Here is a 20,869-nt window from a genome sequence, read left to right as displayed (position 1 = left end):
TTTTTCTCTGTATCTATGAAGCGCCTTGAGGCGACTTATGTTGTGATTTGGCGCTATATAAATAAAATTGAATTGAATTGAATTGAATAAAGTTAATAATAATAATAATAATAATAATAATAATAATAATAATAATAATAATAATAATATTATTACTGATGTCGCTTGCCACTGCTCCATGGTGGTAATGTAAATACTGCTCACTAATAGTGCAGGAGATATCCTGTGGTAAATAATAGCCTCAGCTAAAAGTTCAGTTTCAGGCAACCAGAGATATTCCTACGTGCACATGTCCTGGATTGCACCACCTTTCATTAAGAAGCACTACAATGTCTTCTTGTTTCTTCTTACTGCTCAGCTTGGTGTCTCTGTCAGCCTGAATAATGAAAAACCTGCGTACGCAGCCATGTCTCTGTGAAGTGTAGCAGACTGCACTCACTTTCCTCTCTCATGTCTTATTAGCACCCACAGCTTGTCCATCATTCTAGCCTTTGTTTTGATTCCTAGCAGGGTAGATAAATTCACTATCACTAACAACACACCATAATATTTATGTTTTGGTGCTTAAAAAACACATCTACGGATAGAGACTGATCAATGCTCTGCATATGGCTTATTGAGTGAGTCAAAAATACACAACAGTGGCAGTACAGATGAAAAAGAAAACGTTTTACTACTGTTTATGTTGCATGCTGCCATCTTGGATTGCTAGCTCACTTCAAATCTGAGTTGATTTCCGACTGGGAAGTCGGAATTTCCAATTTCTGAGTTGTTCAGGAAAGCACCATAAATGATGGATAATGAGCCAAGGAAAGCAAATCTAAAAGAAAGGCACAAGGGACAACAAACTTTTAAAATAAAGAAGAAAGTTTGAAAAGAAACCAAATGGGGAAACACAGTCTTACAAATGAACTTAATACGCAGAGCAGAGTGCTCATCAGCAGTAACCACCTCCATCATCACCACTATCATCACCACCATAATCAGCAGAAAAAATAAATACGTTTAAAAAAGCATATTTTGGTAGGTAAGGTCTTCTGTGTTCCAAGTGTCACAGTGTACAATAAACTAACCAGTTTTTTTGTTTTCAGGAGTGAAGAGAGGACCTTACAGGAAGTTGGAATTACCACTAACAGCACCATAAGAAGCACAACATGGAGCAGAAGTTACTGATGAAACAGACACGTTTTGTTTTATTGGGACAGTCACACCTGAATAGGCTGCACTGCAAATCATACAGACTGATGGTGTGATGTCATTAATAGACCTTTATTTGCTATTAAGTTTAAAAACCAGTAAGTGGAGTAAAGTGACTAATGACCCTGAAACTAGTTTTTAAGGGTAGTAAGTCAGTATGATTAACTAAGAACTCCAACTGCTATTTTATGACAACTATATTTTTCCCTAAAATTCAGAACTGACATAATTAACAAGCCAAACAAAACCTTTTATTTACAGTTATATTAACAGTTAGAAAAGCTGGTCTAGTAGGCCAAGATGGCTGACCACTACCAGAACAACATATACAACCAAGGAGACTACCCTCTTCAGGAAGACGATGCAGCAAGTGATGTGACTGAAGGACATGATGAAGAGGATCAGATGTATGAAGGAGAATATCAAGGGATTCCACATCCTGATGACACAAAGGCTGCACAGAGAGCTGCATGGTGAGGCACTGCATATTTAATGTTTCTGGGCACTCTCACTGTAGAGTGGTAGCTGGTGGTGAGGGGTCTCAGGAAATCTGAAAAATGGATCAGTCATAAATGGATTTACAAGATTGTGCCATATCACAGAAACTAAATAAAAAGGGCCACTGCACTGGAGTTTAAACTTTGTTTTATATTTAATAATTGTTTTACAGTCTGTTTAAATATTAGTGTACATTTTTTAGTATCAAAATATACTGAAAGTGTCTGAACTAAAATGCAGAATCATATATAATACTGGATTATAATTATTATTCATTATTCTGCATATCTCTTTAATGTTGCAGAGGGAATATACTGCTATTTAAGTTTATCTGTAATAATAAATAGTATATCATTAAAATCAGCAACCCCCCCCCCCCAAACTAAACATTACTTAACCCTTTCATGCATAATTATGACAGCCTCAATTAGGATTTTTTCTTAAGTACATATATCCATCTTTAGGCATGAAAAGGTGAATAAAGTACTTAAGAAAAAAAAATCCTGATTGAGGTTGTCATAATTCATGCATGACAGGGGTAAATAACAGTAATTACAATGACACACGTCATACATCTATAGTAACATTAAACAACCAGTGGGTGGCAGGATATGGAGTGACACATCAGTGTCCAGTGTAGTGGTTTATGTGCAAGTATACCATCAACACTGACACAAGTACAAGAAAACAGCCTTTGAATAGCTGTCCACTGTAGTGACCACTATGCATGAAAGGCTTAAGCTTAGATAAGAAAAAAAAAAGTCAAAACACTGTAAATACAGGAATGCAAAAATAAAAACTCAAAAATTGGGCACAAAACCTAATAATTTCCATGATAGCATATCTGAGAGTGACAGAAATAATAACCAGATATAGGGCAGGGATAGCACAGTAGGTAGCATGGTCACCCCATGATCAGAAGGTAGGGGGTTTGAATCCACTGAATGGCTACCCTGAAGTACCCCTGAGCACGGTAGCGTCCATACACACTGCACCCTGGGTGCCTGATTTGTGGGCGCCCTCTGCAGAGAGAGTAATTTCCTCAAGAGATCAATAAAGTATACAGTATTATTATATATTCAGGACAGTGTAATCAGATCTGGTTTTCAGTGTAATCAAAGATTCACATTTTCTTTTGTCTTCATGGCTTCTTCCAGGGCTAAACCTCAGACAGGTAGCAGTGCAGCATCTGATCTAGAGGAGTTATCTGAGCAGTATGAGTACATCATGGAAGAATGTGGTCATGGGAAATTCCAGTGGATGCTCTTCATAGTGCTGGGCCTGGCTCTAATGGCTGATGGAGTTGAGTGTTTTGTGGTTGCATTTGTTCTACCGTCTGCAGAAAAGGACCTGTGTCTGTCCAATGCAGAGAAAGGAATGCTGGGTAAGCATTAGCTGTAGTGATTGTTGTTTAGAATAAGCACAATCCGAGGTCCCTTCCTTCTCAATTTGAGCACTCAAAGTACTTCACACATTCATACACTGCCTTTATCTACCTTCACACACACACCCAACTCACCTGTTAATGTATCAGGGACAACTGGGGATTCAGTATCTTGAATACTTTGACACATTGACAGGAAAGGATGAATCCTCCAATTTTCCAACTGGTAGATGACCCACTCTACCCACAGGTGCACTACATCTGTTGTTCTGTCAAAGCAAGCAGTGCTTGTCCAGCCGTATTTGGACAATGAGGCAGTTTTGTATAGTGGCTTTTAAATCAAAAGTGGAAGATGTAATTGAAGTGAGGACTAATTCAAGGGGTTTAACAAAAGCATTTTATTAACTGTTTAGGGAGCTACATTAATTTTCATAAATAGCTCCACATCTCAGGGATTCATACCCAGATGAGGCCTGTTCCCTTTATATTATCAAAAATTTAGAAAATAAAAGATCTGGAGTATATTCCAGATCGACTAAGTGTATTTGCTAGCTTTTTTATAGGAGTCATTTTATAATCAGGTTCTTAGATGCTTGTACTACTTCAACAGTGTGCCTTAAACAATGCCAAGGTGCCATAACATCAGAAATGATTTTTTTCCTAATGCTTCACCAAAAGTATTTTTACTTAAGCTGGAGAATATTCGTTTTCCTTTTTGCTTGCAGCTTTTAGCTGGTAGTTTTTTCTTGCTGTCAACCCAGGCACATGAACACAGTAAGTCTGTTTGCCTTATCACAATAAGATGTTGATGTGATAAATGGGCACCACAATAGATTTTTTTTAATATATATTGAAATGTTTCAGTGGCAACAGATTAAGATGTACCGGAAGGTGTTAGTTATTATATCACCGATGAGAAAAACCTGAAAATGACTTTGCAGTAGTCAACACTATATCCAGGTATCATACCAAGATAATTTGGCATTGATGAGAAATCCCATGTAGCTCCCTCTGCTGTGACCCTTTCAGCTACTGATGCAATTTTTCACCCCAGTAGCAAGGCTGAACGTGTAATAGACACGCCAGTCCACCGAGTCCACTTCACGCTTTGCCTCCTTAAAATGTGAAATGAATACGCATGCAGAAGTTGCATTACTGCATGCAGAAATTGCATTACCTGCAGGGGAAGATAATATATTAGATACAAGAAGTCGTTAGTGAACAAAAAATGTCTGGGCTGTAAGTGAGGCTTTCTTTTTACCTCTGGTAATTGTTGAGCCAAATGACTCGAGATGAAAACGGTATTTTTCTGAGGAAAAGTCACCATGTGAATCAGGTTTTCGCTTGTGATGTTTGTTAGTTTCTATCAGTTTAAAATCTAAAAAGTAATAAAATCTTAGTTTGTGTGAACTGATGCAAACAGGAAGAATAAGTTATTCATGTCTGTAGTTGTTTGTAGGTCAGTTAATTTCTCCGCAGTGAATTTAGTAGTCAAGTAAAGTACTACACTTTGTTTAAGAAAGGTATTCGTGTAATATATGTAATACTTTACTTTTTTTTTCTTTTTGAGTAATAACCTTAACAGCAATCTCAACAAAAGAGGGGAAATGCCTCCGACACACACAAACATTTGACAACGCAGTATGCAGTCAATTTACACAAATGTAATGTAATGAGATGCTGCTTAGTGATGGTGGTAACTCTCATTGATGAGAATGACAATCAATAAACGCTCGAATCAACAAGTGATATAGATAATCGAATCAGAATTGCTAAATTCTTATCAGTTCCCATCCTTATCCCCCACTGGTCACAGCATATGGCTGCTGCCTGAGCCTGGTTCTGCCAGAGGTTTCATAACATCAGAAATGATGTTTCCTGTTAAAAGAGAGTTTTTCTTTTTTCCCTGATGTCTGAATTTTAAGGTTTTCTATTTATTAATGTAGGGTGCTTACCTTCCAATATAAAGCACATTAAGGCGACTGCTGTTGTGATTTAGTGTTTTATAAATAAAACGGAATTGAATTGCCATGGTTTGATCGAAACCGATATTGTCTGTGTTCGTGTTCTGAATCAGTAGAGTGACACACCAATTCTTTTTGTACTGACCTTGAAAAAAGCATATGGGTGCTGCCCAGGTGTCCCTGGACCTTTGTGAAACAGATATTTTACACGTGGTGTAAAATACTGGAGACCAGTATGATGAGTCACAGTTATCCTGTGTTGCATGGCCATCTGTACACTGGTTTAAAATATTGTCAGCATGCCAATCTGGCACCAATCAGTGTTAAATGCTTGCCTAAGGCTAAAGCAATCTGCTCATGGAAGTCCATACCAAACAAGGTAAAGAAGGAATTTGATTTCATATATTTCTGCAGAGCATGTTTGATAATCGGTGTGTCATGGTAGAGTGTGATGAAGTGAGGAAAAAGCAAAAAAGTGATCCGTTTATTTAGGCTGGTATAAATCCATGGGAAAGAAAACAAAACCAAATTTAAGAGAAAGTTAAATAAATAAGTTGGGAACAAACAGCCAGAATACACAGTGAAGACACAAGCAAACGACAAACTGAGGCTTTAGATATACACAGACACAAAAGGCAATCAGGGAGGAGTAGAAACACCAGGGTAACAGAGATGAAACCAATCAGATGTGCTTTTGATTTTGAGTATATTGAGGTTTTGCAACATATCCTTAGTATTAAATAATTTGATATGGCATCCTCTATTACTTCTTCTTTGTGCAGGTCTCATCGTCTTCCTGAGCATGATGGTGGGAGCATTTCTGTGGGGAGGACTGGCAGACAAAGTTGGCCGTCGGCAATGTCTGATTCTGGCATTATCTATAAACTGTATCTTCGCATTTATGTCTTCCTTAGCTCAGGGTTACAGCTTCTTCCTCTTCTTCAGACTTCTTTCTGGCATTGGGTAATGCACACACACACACACACACACACACACACACACACACACACACACACACACACACACACACACAGCAAATGTACTGTTTATAAGGGGGAAACCTGCAGTCAGCTGAAACTGAAGAAGTCACCTGATGATGATGAAATGTTTCTCCTACTGAAAACGCTACATCCAGATGAACAGAACCAACTTTCTGGGACTTTGATTCTAAAAGCTTTGATTCTTACATTTTCAAGCATCAGAGTCCAACAAAGTTACATTGGCTTCAAAGACAGTTTCACTGACGCTGGTTAACAGGAGCTAACAGCAGCGTTACCAACAGTTCAGCATATCCTCAACAACTCACCTCAGTAATGCTCTCATCAGCCGAATTGAGCTTGTCTGACTCTCTGACTGTCGGACTCCTGTCACACAGTTTTAAAGCCTTTTTCAAAGTAAATTAGGGTGGATGCTTTTTACCCCACATTAACAGCTGAGGTAAACAGTGGACTGACAGCCATCCAGAGATAGGGATGGCTGTTGGATCTAGAGCTGGTCCAGACAGCAGCAGAAACACACTAAACAGCCTTATAAGCTAAAGTGTAAATGTAATATTTTGGTCTCTCTTAGTTAACTAAAACATATTTGTCCTATAGCAGCTACCATAGTGAAGATTATCAACTGAAGCTGGAGTAAAACACACCTTAGTTGACTGGAATCTCCTCAACCCAAGTGCAGAACATTTTTTTACACAGTGTAGAAATAAATGAGGTTCCATATTGAGCCAAATTGCATTCACATGGGACACATTTGTTTTCAATGTTTTTCTTATAATGGTCATGGCTATCTTTTCTAATTTAGCCAAGACAAGTGTGTTTTCTGTCAAATTAAGTTAAATTAAGTTTGCAGTTGCTGTGCTTTAACTTACGAAAGTGTCAAAATGGTGTAATTTAGGTCATTGGGTTAAAAACAATACACGTAAAAGACTTAAAAGTGTTTGAGAAAGAGATTTGGATTGTACTCTTGATGAGGGAGCATGGAATTCAATTATTTCTGAAAATGGGCTTTAAATCAGGGAGGCTAGAGGTAAATTTATCCGATATAAAATTCTCAGCAGGTACTATTACATACCAACAAGACTTCATAAAATGTGCATGAGTAAAGATGACGTGTTGGAAATGCCAAGAAGCAAAAGGATGCTTTGTGGGAATGTCCAGTGGTCTTCCCAATATGGGAAATTGTTTTAAAATACATGGAGAGCTGGGACAAATGTAAATTACAGAAATCACCAAGATTGTGCCTACTGGGGGATAGGGGTGAGGTGCCACGTCTAGATAAAGTGACACGTGTTCATCTTATTTTAACACCATTGAAAGAATCTCAACCCTGAATGTGTGGAGGGAGAGAATGACTGAAAATGTGGCATGTGGGAAAATGCTGGGAAGACTGAGCAGCAAAACACAGATTCTAGTAGAACAATGGGACAGTTTTTGTTTGTATGTATCTACAGCATCCGGGTAAGTTATAGTTTGGATCAAGTGTCTTGTGTGTGCAACAATAATCAAGCACTGGTTGATCCCTCTGGTGTCTCTCCTGGAATTTCTAAGTATGAACTTCTTAGATCAAATCTTCTGAACTGCTCATCTGGCAGGAGACAAAGGGAAGAACCACTTATCTATTCAGAACAACCCATTGTGGCGTCTAGTCACCGTTGTTCACATCTATCACCCGATGTCCAGCTACATCCTGTTATCCTCTCTCTTACTTTTCTACATACACGATTTAAAACAAAGTTGAAACTTTAAAATCACTTCATTACATTTTCTTCTTTTCTATGTTGTCGTGTAACATGACTTCTTAGTAATTCCCATTTGAACATTCAGTTACATATGGATGCACTTCACTTCATGTTTCATTCATTTTATCCAATTTCACTTCAATTAGATTTATCGGTAGCTCATTCTCACATGAACATCCATCTGCACATCTTTTTATTTCAAATGCTTGTGAATACTTTTTCTCTTCAAAACTCTGTAAATATAATTTATTTTATTAAATCATACACCTCAAAGTCAAGAATTATTTTAGAGTTACCTTAGAGTCAGACAACCCACCCCAATCTTCTTACATACACATATACGCACATAACCTCCAAGGACACAGTCTCCACACGGTCTCTCGCCACACGACTTGCATCCATGTTCCATTACAGTGATGTTGGTCATGTTTTCAGACTGACAGCACTTCAACTCCAGTGACGCTGAAGGAGGCCAAACTGAATTCTGGGGTGGCAGTGCCATCAAATGTCACCTTGTTGCGGTTTAGAATGTGATACAAATTTCAAATGAACTCTTGTTGCCTCCAGGAAAACGTCGGCTTTGCTCAGAATATCTTTACACATCTTTGCTCTGTGATTTTCAGTGGACGTTTTCTAAAACACAACCTGCTTTTGTGTAGCATCTGTTTTCTTCATTTTTTTGCTCTGGGGGAATATAATAATCTTTAAAATAATGTTGTGGCTGATTATTATTTAAATAATAATCCTTACTATCTTCTTTTCTGTCTTTGCTCTCAGTATTGGTGGCACAGCACCGATCGTGTACTCGTACTTCTCAGAGTTTCTTCAGATGAACAAGAGAGGAGAGCATCTGTCCTGGTTGTGTATGTTCTGGATGATTGGTGGGATCTATGCTTCATTCACTGCCTGGGGAATTATACCCAGATATGGTAAGACAGTTTTAAAAATGAAAAAGGATACTTTACATTCTTGCTTGTGAGCAATACTGACCAGTGAGTGCATTCACACCTTTGGTGGATGTGGTTTAGGAGAAAATGGAGCTAGACTTCTTATTGAAGAGCTGTGGTTCAGCCCCTTACTATGCCAGTCTACATGCCACGTATATTTTTAAATACTGGTTGCAACCTTTGAATAAGAGTGGAAAAATATTGATATATTCATTGCTCTTTAGATAGATTTTTGACACACTTGTGAATAGATAGTTGTGAATCTATTCACAACTATCTATTCAATAGTGAATCAATAGTTTTGTTTTGTCAGCCATAAAAAGCTAATCAGTTCTAACTTTTGCTGCCCTCTTGGCCAGGTGTCCTTTGGAAAGACATTTTAATCTCAATGAGACTTTTTATTTATAGGATAATGAAGATGGATGAAATTAATCTCAGTGACCTCAACCTCATTGTTAGAGGTGCAACCTGTTAAGTTTTATTTTCTATCAGTCTTACATATCAGCAGCACAGTAGTGCAGTGGTTAGCATTATGGCTAGTACTTGTTAAGAGAACTATCCCAGTGACAAGGCACTGTGCTACTAAAGGTGCAATAGGAGTCTCTGTTTTGAATGGCTCTACAATTTCACACCAATACGATTCTGTAGGTTATGCCTTTCTGCAGGTTTTTAGTGCTGGGGCTCATTCAAACCTCAAAGTAATGCACAACGTTATCCTGTAGTTTTTGAGTTGAGCTAGCTGTTGAAAAACAAACCAAAACAAAAGATTTCCTCTGTTCTGTCTGGACTAAATACCCTGAACAGTCTCAGCTGCAAATACATACAATTACAGTAAACTCAGAGAGGAAACATGCATCATTTACCACCTGCATTGCTTAATGCTGCTCTGAATCACTGTTTATGATACATTTCTACTTCTGACAGTTTGAAGTAAAACCTTAGTATTTTTCTCAAAACTTGTAAACAGTGATTTGTGTGTGTGTGTGTGTGTGTGTGTGTGTGTGTGTGTGTGTGTGTGTGTGTGTGTAGGCTGGGGCTTCAGTATGGGCACAGAATTTCAGTTCCACGCTTGGCGAGTGTTCGTCCTGGTTGCGGCTCTCCCTGCAATTGCTTCTCTGGTTGGACTTACCTTTATGCCCGAGAGCCCACGTTTCCTCCTGGAGGTGAGACTGTTAGCATAGTGTTTCTTTGTACACCTGCCTGCAAAGTGTACACATGTGGAAAGAACATAGCTGGCATAGTTGTTAATCAATTTAAAAGAGACGATGAAAGTGTTTTTGGAGATCACCGAGATAGTTCACATTCACTATAGATGAACACTGACAACCGTTTTTTTTTTCTTTGTAACATTTTTCCATGGCTGTGTGTAAGTTTGAATACATCTGCCTGTGTTTGTTTATGGAGCAGAATGGCAAACATGATGACGCGTGGATGATCCTAAAACAGGTCCATGACACTAACTGGAGAGCCAAGGGGCAGCCGGAAAAAGTCTTCACTGTAAGTAAATGATTTTAATTAATAATAATGATTCTTATTGCACTTTCGAATAAACTGATTTTCTTATTTGATGGTAACTTTTTAAATGTTTATTTTCAACAATAAAACGAAACCGCTCAAGGATAACTAACAGCTTACGGCACGCATTAATGTTAAGTGAAGATTTTCACTTTTTTATAAGTGTCATGTCTGAATTTACCTTTACTTACCCATGCACTGACACGTAAATATATTGCTCTAGTGAGATATTTAGTAACACAGTCATTATTCTGGTACTGTCATGGTTTCCTGCTTCTTTTTTTTTTTTGCGTCTAAAGAGACATCTGTGGCTTCTAATTTGTTGATGGAGCAATAATCTATTATATTTATCAATCTGCTTGTATCATTGGCTGAGTGTCTGCCCTTGATAAAAAGAAAAAACTGTTTGGTCAGAATATATTGTGAATGGAGTGATTTTTTTCTAGCTGAATGGGAGCATAGGATCTTTGCCGGGTTTAAGTATTAGACTAATGATGTTTGTAGATAGAGTCTAATCGTTCTGAATTTGAGTGACCATTCTGAAAAAAGTAGGAGCCGGTGTATGCCAAAATTCTTTGTAAAATTATGCTGAAAACTATCTTGACCTGGGGCTTTATTTCTCATGAGATGCTGTTGGGCTTCATCATTCAGACATTGAAAGCGGTGAATCCAGACACACAATCTGTTCTTCAGTTTTAGATTAGATGAGATAGATTAGATTAGATTAGATGAGATAGATTAGATTAGATTAGATGAGATAGAGCTTTATTAACCCATCTGGTGGGTTTCTCTGGGAAATTCAGTTTCCAGTTGCAGAACACCAACAGAAGTTGCATATTACAGAGTTAGAATATCAAATAAAGGGGAATGAGGGAGTGCGAACATAAGTATAAAATATAGCATATATACACATATATAAATACTAGTGCTGTCAGCGTTAATCTTGTTAAAATGATGTTAACGCCATAAACGCATTATTGCCCCGTACGTGGGGCTGCACAATGCTAATGCGTTGATGAGCTAACCACGCTAACACGTTGACTCCGTGCAGCCCCACGCACGGGACGATCCGCGTTAATGAGCTAACGGAGATTTGTCACGTTAATGCGGTTATGGCGTTAACGTCATTTTAACAAGATTAGCGCTGACAGCACTAATAAATACAGAATATATCATAGAAATAAATAGGAATACTAGTGAAATATACTCATTAAAGAGATGTAGACAGCCAAAGTCTAATGCACATTTCAACTATTGCAAGACTATTGCACAGTGATTATTGCACAGTGATTATTGCACAGTGATTATTGCACAGTGAAAAAACACTACAGCTTAGTCGCCCTCCTTTATCCTCCTGTTTCCCCTCACTCTCCCGTCCAGCGAGGAGTTAAACAGTTTGATGGCATGTGGGACAAAGGAGTTTTTAAGTCTGTTGGTCCAAGATTTTGGGAGGAGCAACCTGTTGCTGAGCAGACTCCTCTGGTTGTTTATGACCATATGCAGAGGATGCCCAACTTTCTCCATAATGTCCTGCAGTTTCTTTAATCCTCTGCTCTGCCACTGTCACCAGAGTGTCCAGCTTCATGCCAACCACAGAGCCCGCCTTCCTGATTAGTTTTTTCAGTCTGGATGAGTCCTTCTTTACTGTGCTGCTCCTCCAGCACACCACAGCATAGAATAGTACTCCTGCAACCACCAACCGGTAAAACATCCTCAGGAGCTTCCTGCAGATGTTGAAAGACCTCAGTCTCCTGAGGACGTACAGGTGCTGCATGTTGCATGACCAATGCAGTTTGTTGTCCACCCACAATCCAAGGTACTTGTACTTGTTGACCACCTCCACCTCCTCTCCCTCTATCTGAACTGGCAGTGAACCTGGTCTGGACCTCCTGATGTCCACAACCAGTTCCTTGGTCTTTGAGGTGTTGAGTTGCAGGTGGTTTGTGCGACTCCGTGTAACAAAGTTCCTCACCAGCCTCCTGTACTCCTCTTCCTAATCACCCCAGATACACCCCATGATGGCTGTGTTGTCTGCAAACTTCTGAAGGCATGATTCAGAGTTGTAGCAGAAGTCAGAGGTGTACAGGGTGAAGAGAAGAGGGGACAGCACAGTTCCCTGTGGTGCCGCAGGTTAGAGCCCAGATAAATGCCACACTCAGTTCTAGTAGCACTCATCTCTACATCAACTGTTCAGAGGAGACTGTGTTAATCAGGATTTTATGGTCAAATAGCTGCTAAGAAACCACTACTAAGGAAAAGCAACAAGCAGCATAGATCTGTTTGGGCCAAGAAACACAAGGAATGGACATTAGACCAGTGGAAATCTGTGCTTTGGTCTGATGAGTCCAAATTTAAGATCTTTGGTTCCATCCACCGTGTCTTTGTGTGATGCAGAAAAGGTCTCTACATGCATGATTCCCACCATGAAGCATGGAAGAAGAGGTGTGATGGTGCTTTGCTAGTGACGCTGTTGGGGATTTATTGAAAATTGAAGACACACTGAGCCAGCATGGCTATCACAGCATCCTGTGCAACATGCCATCCCATCCAGTTTGCGTTTAGTTGGTCCATCATTTATTTTTCAACAGGACAGTGACCCCAAACACACCTCCAGGCTGAGTAAGGGCTATTTGACCAAGAAGGAGAGAGATGGAGTGCTGCGCCAGATGGCCTGGCCTCCACAGTCACCTGACCTAAAACCAATCAAGACGGAGATGGACCGCAGAGTGAAGACAAAAGCGTCAGTGCTCAGCATCTCTGGGAACTCCTTCAAGACTGTTGGAAAATCATTTCAAGTGATGACCTCATGAAGCTCATCGAGAGAATGCCAAGAGTGTGCAAAGCAGTAATCAAAGCAAAGGGGGGCTGTTTTGAGGAATCTGAAATATAAAACATGTTTTGAGTTATTTCACGCTTTTTTATTTCATAAATAATTCCACATGTGTTCATTTGTAGTTTTACAGTGTATATAGTCATGAAAATAAAGAAAAAGCATTAAATGAGGAGAGAGAAACCAAGTCTGTTCTGCTATAAAGTAAAGTAAATACACCTAATTCTGTTATGTTAAGAAAAAGCTACTTCGCAGTGTTTTTCCAAAGTTTCCTGTTTTTTTTTTTGTTTGTTTTTTTATAGGTGGTGCACATCAAGACACCGAAAACAACTGAAGACGGTTTTTTCGAGGTTCAGAGTGCAACAAGAACACCTGTACAACGATGGGCTGTACGCTCACTGACACTCTGTAAACTGGTATGTAGGAACACAGACTGGAGCACCATCTCTAGCTCAGAATCTGGCTTGGACTTATTTTGTATTATTGTAGGTTTTTTTACCTTACAATATAAGGTGCCTATTGTGATTTGGCGCTATATAAATAAAATTGAATTTACTGAGGGGTCAGAGAAGGGTGAATGTGGGTTTGTCCTAGTTAAATGTTATGTTCCCCTAGATAGTTCAAGGGATGTCAAGAAATAACAATAAAACTCTCCAGGTTGAAAGTGTCAAAGGACATGACACAAATGAATTTATTATTGTTATTTTTATTACTTTCATTATTTCTTTGTTAATAACTTAACTAAAAGAGACAGAAGCTACTATCACCACCAACAAGGAAGAACACAAAACACGTAGTTTGGTCAAAACAATTATAAATGATCAAAACACACTCTTCTCCGCTGACTAGGAGGAAAGTTACAAGCAAACAGCACACACTATAAAGAGGATGACACTCTGGCACCAGAGCTCGAATTTGCTTGACACAAACCTCCAGTGTTAATTTTGACAGCAAATTTTGACTAAAAATTTTATTAAACATAATTTACACATCTTAAGTCTTTTAGTTTAGTTATACTTTTAGTAGACTAAATCTAAAGTTGATTTAATAGACTAAAATATAAAGTGTAAAAGTTTGTCATGTTTTTACTGGTGAGAGTTGATCCACATGGTTTAAAAAGAGTCTTTTTTCACACCTGTGGTGTTTACTCCATTCAAATGGGACTCTGCTGTATTCTCCCATTTGGTGAAGTTTGTTTGTGCAGGTGTTCAGTTCAGTTCATTTTTATTTCAAACATTTCAAACATGTGCCTTCACAATCATTACAAAATATCATTCCATTATTTGTTTGAAAAGGAGTAGGCAGAAGTATTTACTTATTTGTCCCTACCCCCTCAAGTTTTACCTCTCATTCATTTAATTTTTTTTAAGTCTTAAATTAAACAAACAACATATGAAACAAAAGTAAAGCAAAACAAAACAAAACATACATAAATCAAAAACAAGAAATTAGCACCACAGTATAGTTTCTTTCATGTGAAAAATACAGAATGTGTATATTTGCAGATACACAAGTTATGGAAAAACAAACAAACCAAAACAAAAAAACAAACAAACAAAAAAACACAGTAAACACAGTGTGGACCAAAATAACCGCACCGAGATCCTTTGGACAGGCTGGTCTCGGTACGGTTAAAAAAAACCCCTCCAGAGCAGTTTGTTTAATGTCTGAGCATGTGCTGACCCCGATCCGAGCCAACTATCATGTGTGTTGCAGGTTTGAGCTAAAAGAACATCCTGCTGTATGCTTTGTATTCTCAATGCGGGAACTATAGTTGTGTCTCTACGGGCTAGCAGCTAGCCATGAAATAACTATAAATTCTCTGTGTTCAGCAGTACAAAACACTGCACTTTCTTCCTGTACTTACTTTTGTTTCTCTTTCCCCAAACACATCGGGCCAATGAGTTTACTGAACATTAGTGTGTGGTTTGTAATTATGGATTTTGGCTTATTTGGAGTTCAATTTGATTTTTTGTTGTGTGAAAACGAAACAAACCAAGACAAAAGCTACAAGTTTACAAACTCATTAACTGATTCAGACCAGAGTAAATGAGCTACAGGTGTGTGTGGCCGAGGAGTGGGTTCAGGGTGTACATGAGGCTGTGGTTGGCTTGTATGCGTGCAGATCCTGCACCACCAAAACCTGGTTGGGCCCTGGGCATTGTTGGAGGAAGAGTGGGTAAAGGTTAGGTGTTGGAAATGCATTCCTGCCCGTGCACTGTTGGCTCTGGGTCCATTGTGTAACTGGCGCCACCAACATTAACAGGACGATTACATTAGAGCCTCTTATTACGTGCTTTGTTTGGGTTTCCAGCAATCAGAATCAGAGAAATTGTATTAATCCCAGATGGAATCTTTTTTTTAAAAGATTTCGGGTCATACTCGAACTCAGGCTGTCCACTCTCAGCCATGCAAGATACATGCTCATCCGACTGCGTTTGATCATCCAAAAGTGGAAATGGGTTAACAAAAATGTGGAAAAGCAAGTGGTGCTGAAAACAAGCTCCACATTCCTTGTCTTCAGTCGCTACTTATAAAGACGAGGCAATTAGGTCATGTGAGGGAAAACTTCCTTGCTTTGGAAACAAAGCAGTCAGTGGTAATAAATAAAAACTGCATGGTTCTAGGCTCATTCTGTGTTTGTATATGTAAACCAGGTGTTGAGGAACGTGGCATCTCTCCTTTCTGCAGAGCTGAGATTTGCTACACTCTTCATGGCTGTCATCTGGTTCTGCATGGCTTTCAGGTAAGTTCCCAATTTCAATTCAACTTTTGATTCAATTTTATTTATATGCTGCCAAATCACAACAACAGTTGCCTCAAAGCACTTTATATTGTACGGTAAAGACCTAAAAATAAAAGGGAGAAAACTCCAACTATCACACAACCCCCTTTGAGCAAGCACTTGACAACAGTGGGGAGGGAAAATTCCCTTCAACAGGAAGAAACCTCAGTCAGAACCAGGCGGGCAGCCATCTGCCACAACTGGTTGGGCTGAGGGGAGGAAGACAGGATAAAAGGCACACTGTGGATGACAGCTAGAGATGAATAATAATTTATGCATAATGAAAGCAGTGGTGTATAGATGCATAGTAAGTGGAAAAAGGTGAATGAAGAAGAAACTCATGAAAAACATGTTTTCTAATGGTTAAATTCTTATTTCCAATCCAATCCAACTTTATTTATAGAGCACTTTAAAAACAACATGGCTGACCAAAGTGCTTTCCAGTAAAAGAAAAACAGATAAAAGTTAAAAACCATACATTAAACAGACAAAGAAAGTTAAATAACAATAAAATAAATACATAAATTAAAAAAGGGATAAAATAAATCAGTAAATATTAAAACAGGAGTAAAATAGACAATAAAATATACAATAAATAAAACTAACAAAGTAAAAAAAGACTAAGAGCAACCAAAAGCTGACTAAAACTGACTACAAGCTGACTGTGGTTCTTCTCCTTAAAAACCTTAGAAAAAAGGTGTGTTTTTAAAAGTGATTTGAAGATTTCAATTGTTGGGGCCAGCCAAATATGGAGGGGCAACTTATTCCATAATTTGGGGGCCACAACAGCGAACCCATGTGGAAAAGAAATAGAAAAAAACTTATAAAAGACTTGCATCAGATTTGGCCTACTTCATATAGTGAATCATATAAGGCTTATATGATTTACTCATGGAAGTGGCCACTTTCTCATTACTTTCATATATTGTTTTAGGAAGTATCCAAAACATACAAGTTTCATTCATATAATTTTTGAAGGGATCTTATATCTGTTTTCACTCTTGTATGCTTTTCATACAAGTTTCACACAATATATCTTTTCCATATGGGAAAGCTCAGTCCCCCTGGTGTTTCAGTCTCGACATGGGGACAGCAAGGAGTGGCTGGTCAGTTGATCTGAGAGACATTTGTGGAGTGTATAGGTGTAGAAGGTCTGACAGGTAAGTAGGAGCCAGGCCATTCAAAACTTTAAAAGCAAACAATAAAAATTTTAAATGAATTTTAAAATGGACAGGAAACCAGTGTAAAGAGGCAAGAACAGGGCTAATGTGCTCGTGTTTGTGTGTACCTGTCAGCAGGCGAGCAGCAGCATTCTGGACCATTTGCAAGTGGGATAGTGAAGCCTGATCAATACCAATATAAAGTGTATTACAATAATCAAGTGGTGAGTGGTCACAAATGCATGTAAAACTCTAAGTCACAAAAAGAGATAATAGGTTTGACTTTAGAGAGCTGCCTCAGCTGAAAAAAGCCATTTCTCACCACTCTACCTATCTGTTTGTCCATTTTAAGAGCTGTGTCAATTTTTACTCCAAGGTTGCTGACAATTGGTTTGACACAGGATGTAAGAGGACCCAAGTCAGGTGGTGGGACACCAGGGCCACTCGGCCCAAATATAATGACCTCAGTCTTCTTTTCATTAAAATTAAAAAAAAATTCAGAGCCAACCATGCTCTGAGGCATTCTAAAATAGGCCTGAGGGAGTGAGGGTCATTATGTTTCTGTCATGGCTACCGGACAGACTTACAAGCAGACAGAGTTTTTTGAAGACAGTCAAAAGAAATCAGTTTATTAACAACGGGGAACACCTGAGTGCTATATATATGTACAGTGAATTGGGAGGGGGGTCCAGGGCTCCAGGGAGAGGGGGTAATCCTCACACTCACTCCTCATCAGCCACACTGGCTCTGTGCCACTGCCTTAAATAGTAGCTGGGGAAATCAGCCAGATCAGCAGCAAGTGGTGACAATCACGCAGGTGTGTGGGCCAAGCGCGAGAGCCTGTAACGAGCTCTGCCCAGGCAGAGAGGAGCGAGGGAGAGGCAGAGAGGAAGAGAAAAACAAAAACAAAACCTGTAGCCAGTGTGAGCCAGCCAGAGAGACATGACAGTTTCAGGGGTAGATAAATCTGACAGTCATCTGCATAACAATAAAATGACACTTTATGTTTGTTTGTTTTTAATAATATGGCCAAAAGGAAGTAAATAAATGCTAAAAAGAAGGGGCCCGAGGATGGATCCTTGAGGTACACCACATGGGAGGGGGGAAGAGGATGAATAAAATTTACCAAGTGAGACTGAGAAACTTCTGTCAAACAGATATGACCTGAACCACTCCAAGGCTGTGCCTCTAATTCCAACATGATGTTCTACGCGAGAAATTAAAATGTTGTGATCTACAGCATCAAAAGCTGCTGTGAGATTCAAAAGCACAAATAACACGGAATTCCCAGAGTCAGCAGTTAGTAATTGAAATACTGCAATTTTTTTTTGACTGTTTAAAAAAGTCTGCAGCTGTGAAGACACTACGTTTCCAAAATTTTAGGAACAAAGGGAAGCTTTGAAATAGTTCTGAAATTATACAACAAAGAGGCATCCAGGCCAGGGCGTTTCAGCAGAAGCTGGACCACTGCCTGTTTAAAAGTTACAGGTACATCACCTAAAGTCAGGCTGCTGTTCATAAGCCTTTGAATATAAGGTCCAATAGTCTCCCAAACTTCTTTTAAAAAAGTGATGGCGAAGGACATCACTGGGAGAGCCAGACTTGATTTGGGTAACAATTTGCCCCAGATAAGACAAAGACACGTGGTCAAAATGGCTAAAACTGCCAAAGGTGTGATAATAAGTTATTTGTAAAGAAATTCATTAAGTTGTTACTAATTAAGGTTAATCTCCTAAGATCCGAACTCTTCCAATGGCATGCATCTTTTAATTCTCTTTGATATTTGGGCTGATTGGGACCTGATGAATGTAAAAACAAAGAATTGCCAGATTTTTACCTGATTTTTGTTTCTGGCAAAAATGAGATCCACATATGAGGATATTCGTTTAAAATTTCAATAGAACAGTGGCAGCATGATGTCCTTGTAAGTGGATATCAGGCCCTTGTAGAGCAAAATATAGTATTTTGGTCTAAACAACCAAAAATGTGATGTCCACATATGTGGACGCCAGGTCCAAGGAAGTTAAAGGAATGGTTCGCTCAACAGACCTTTGACATTTTGTCACCATGGCTACAATGCTGAAGAAAAATCTGGTGTTGTTTTTTCTTCAATAGTAAGATTAGTAAGATTTATGCTATTGACAATTACTGAGAATAGTAAGATTTTCCAGGTTTAGGGCTGTTTTAAAGAGCAGCGATCCATTTTTCCAGAATAAATGAAGATCTGATAAATAAGTGATACACCATTTCATCTCCAGCTTATGGTTATCTGCTTTAAGGTGCACATCTTAGAGTTACACCAGGGAGTCAAGTACTTCTTACTAGAGACTTTCTTTTTCAGAGGAGCAGCAGGATTCAGAGTCACAGTAAAGATGTAATACTATTGTGGGAGTCGAGTTCAGGTAGCTTACCTGCACGGTTTCTTAATATAGTTATAATTTGGGAAATCTTTAAATAGTTGTCTACCAAGAGCTTGATGAGCAGGCATAGAAAGGACAGCCTCCAGGAGAAACTCCATCCACAGGTGGGTCAGCGAAGCAGAGAATTCGTTCTAAATATTTGCTCCCTGGTTTTTAGATCACTGAGGAAATAATTACCCTAACATGAATTGTATACGGTATTACCTCACAACAGATATGGGAATGAAATATGGCAACATTGCAGTTCACATGTCAGAATCCAAAATGGTAAATGGCCTGTATTTATATAGCGCTTTACTAGTCCCTAAGGACCCCAAAGCGCTTTACATATCCAGTCATCCACCCATTCACACACACATTCATACACTGGTGATGGCAAGCTACATTGTAGCCACAGCCACCCCAGGGGGGCACTGACAGAGGCAGACTGACTGAATAGAGTCTAGAGTCTAAAGTGATATGATGACGAGTCACTTTTATTCTTAACCTTTTGTTAATTCAGCGTCTCATGTTTTTTACAGCTTTTATGGCTTGTCTGTGTGGTTCCCTGACATGATCAAACACCTTCAGCATGAAGAGTATGTGTCTAAGGTCCAGGTAATGTCATCTACTCATAAAAGAGTCTTAATACAGTATCATTTCAAATCTGGTTGATGTATTATCTTGTGTATGTGTTTTATGTATTAATTTGTACCATATATGCTACATCAGGCGGTTTTTGTTTTTTTTAGCTATGTGTATTTTTTGCAAAATATATTTTAACATTTATTTCAGCTTTTTGGGGGTAAAAACAACAACAACAAAAATTCACCCTGATGACACAGAAGGCAAACCACTTACAAAAACTCATATATCGAATATAACAAACTTGGCTTTAAAGGGTTAAGTCAAAATGAATCAAACAAGATTTGAGCACAGAAAACAGATTTTCATTGTTTTGTTTCTCTCTAGGTTATCCATAAAAAACGAGTGGAGAACATGATTTTTGACTTTCCTTTGGAGAACCAGATCCATGAAGAAGTAGAATACATCCGTGACAAGTAAGCTTTAATGCTGCTTAAATTCACTGCTGGCTTGAGGTTTATCTACTTAAATATGCTGTAATTTAATATTCATTCGCTGCTGTTTCCCCTCTCATCTGAGAAGCTTCTTCAGTTCTAAGAGCAACTGAGCACCCTGTTGACTATTTTGAATGAAACGCTTGATTGTTCGATGATCACGCTTCAGAAACTTTGCAATTTTGAGACTGCTGCATCCCTCTGCAAGATATCTCAATTTTTGACTTTTCTGAGCCTGTCAAGTCCTTCTTTTGACCCATTTTGCCAAAGGAAAGAACATTGCCTAATAATTATGCACACCTGATATAGGGTGTTGATGTCATTAGACCACACCCCTTCTCATTACAGAGATGCACATCACCTAATATGCTTAA

At 38.7% G+C, this 20,869-nt stretch overlaps 1 protein-coding gene across 2 annotated transcripts in view; it reads left to right on the top strand.

The window, feature by feature from the left end:
- LOC102195558 (synaptic vesicle glycoprotein 2B-like) overlaps positions 1-20,869 on the top strand; it is a 42,181-nt gene that overhangs the window by 6,786 nt on the left and 14,526 nt on the right. Inside the window, exons 2-12 of one of the 2 annotated variants that reach the window (XM_013914586.1) lie at positions 1,092-1,295; positions 1,459-1,670; positions 2,853-3,079; positions 5,826-6,006; positions 8,558-8,709; positions 9,757-9,890; positions 10,135-10,224; positions 13,375-13,488; positions 15,730-15,818; positions 19,959-20,034; positions 20,389-20,477. In XM_013914586.1, the coding sequence (XP_013770040.1) occupies positions 1,498-1,670; positions 2,853-3,079; positions 5,826-6,006; positions 8,558-8,709; positions 9,757-9,890; positions 10,135-10,224; positions 13,375-13,488; positions 15,730-15,818; positions 19,959-20,034; positions 20,389-20,477 (1,325 nt within the window). In that variant the 5' untranslated portion in view covers positions 1,092-1,295; positions 1,459-1,497. Of the gene's footprint in view, positions 1-1,091; positions 1,671-2,852; positions 3,080-5,825; positions 6,007-8,557; positions 8,710-9,756; positions 9,891-10,134; positions 10,225-13,374; positions 13,489-15,729; positions 15,819-19,958; positions 20,035-20,388; positions 20,478-20,869 lie in introns of both variants that reach the window. The other variant, XM_013914585.1, reaches the window with a different exon arrangement.

The sequence above is a fragment of the Pundamilia nyererei genome, unplaced genomic scaffold, assembly GCF_000239375.1.
Source record: "Pundamilia nyererei isolate P.nyererei 1_Seehausen unplaced genomic scaffold, PunNye1.0 scaffold00208, whole genome shotgun sequence".
Lineage (NCBI taxonomy): Eukaryota > Metazoa > Chordata > Actinopteri > Cichliformes > Cichlidae > Pundamilia > Pundamilia nyererei.
Note: the sequence above shows the minus strand (reverse complement) of the source record. Positions and strands in the feature narration are given on the sequence as shown.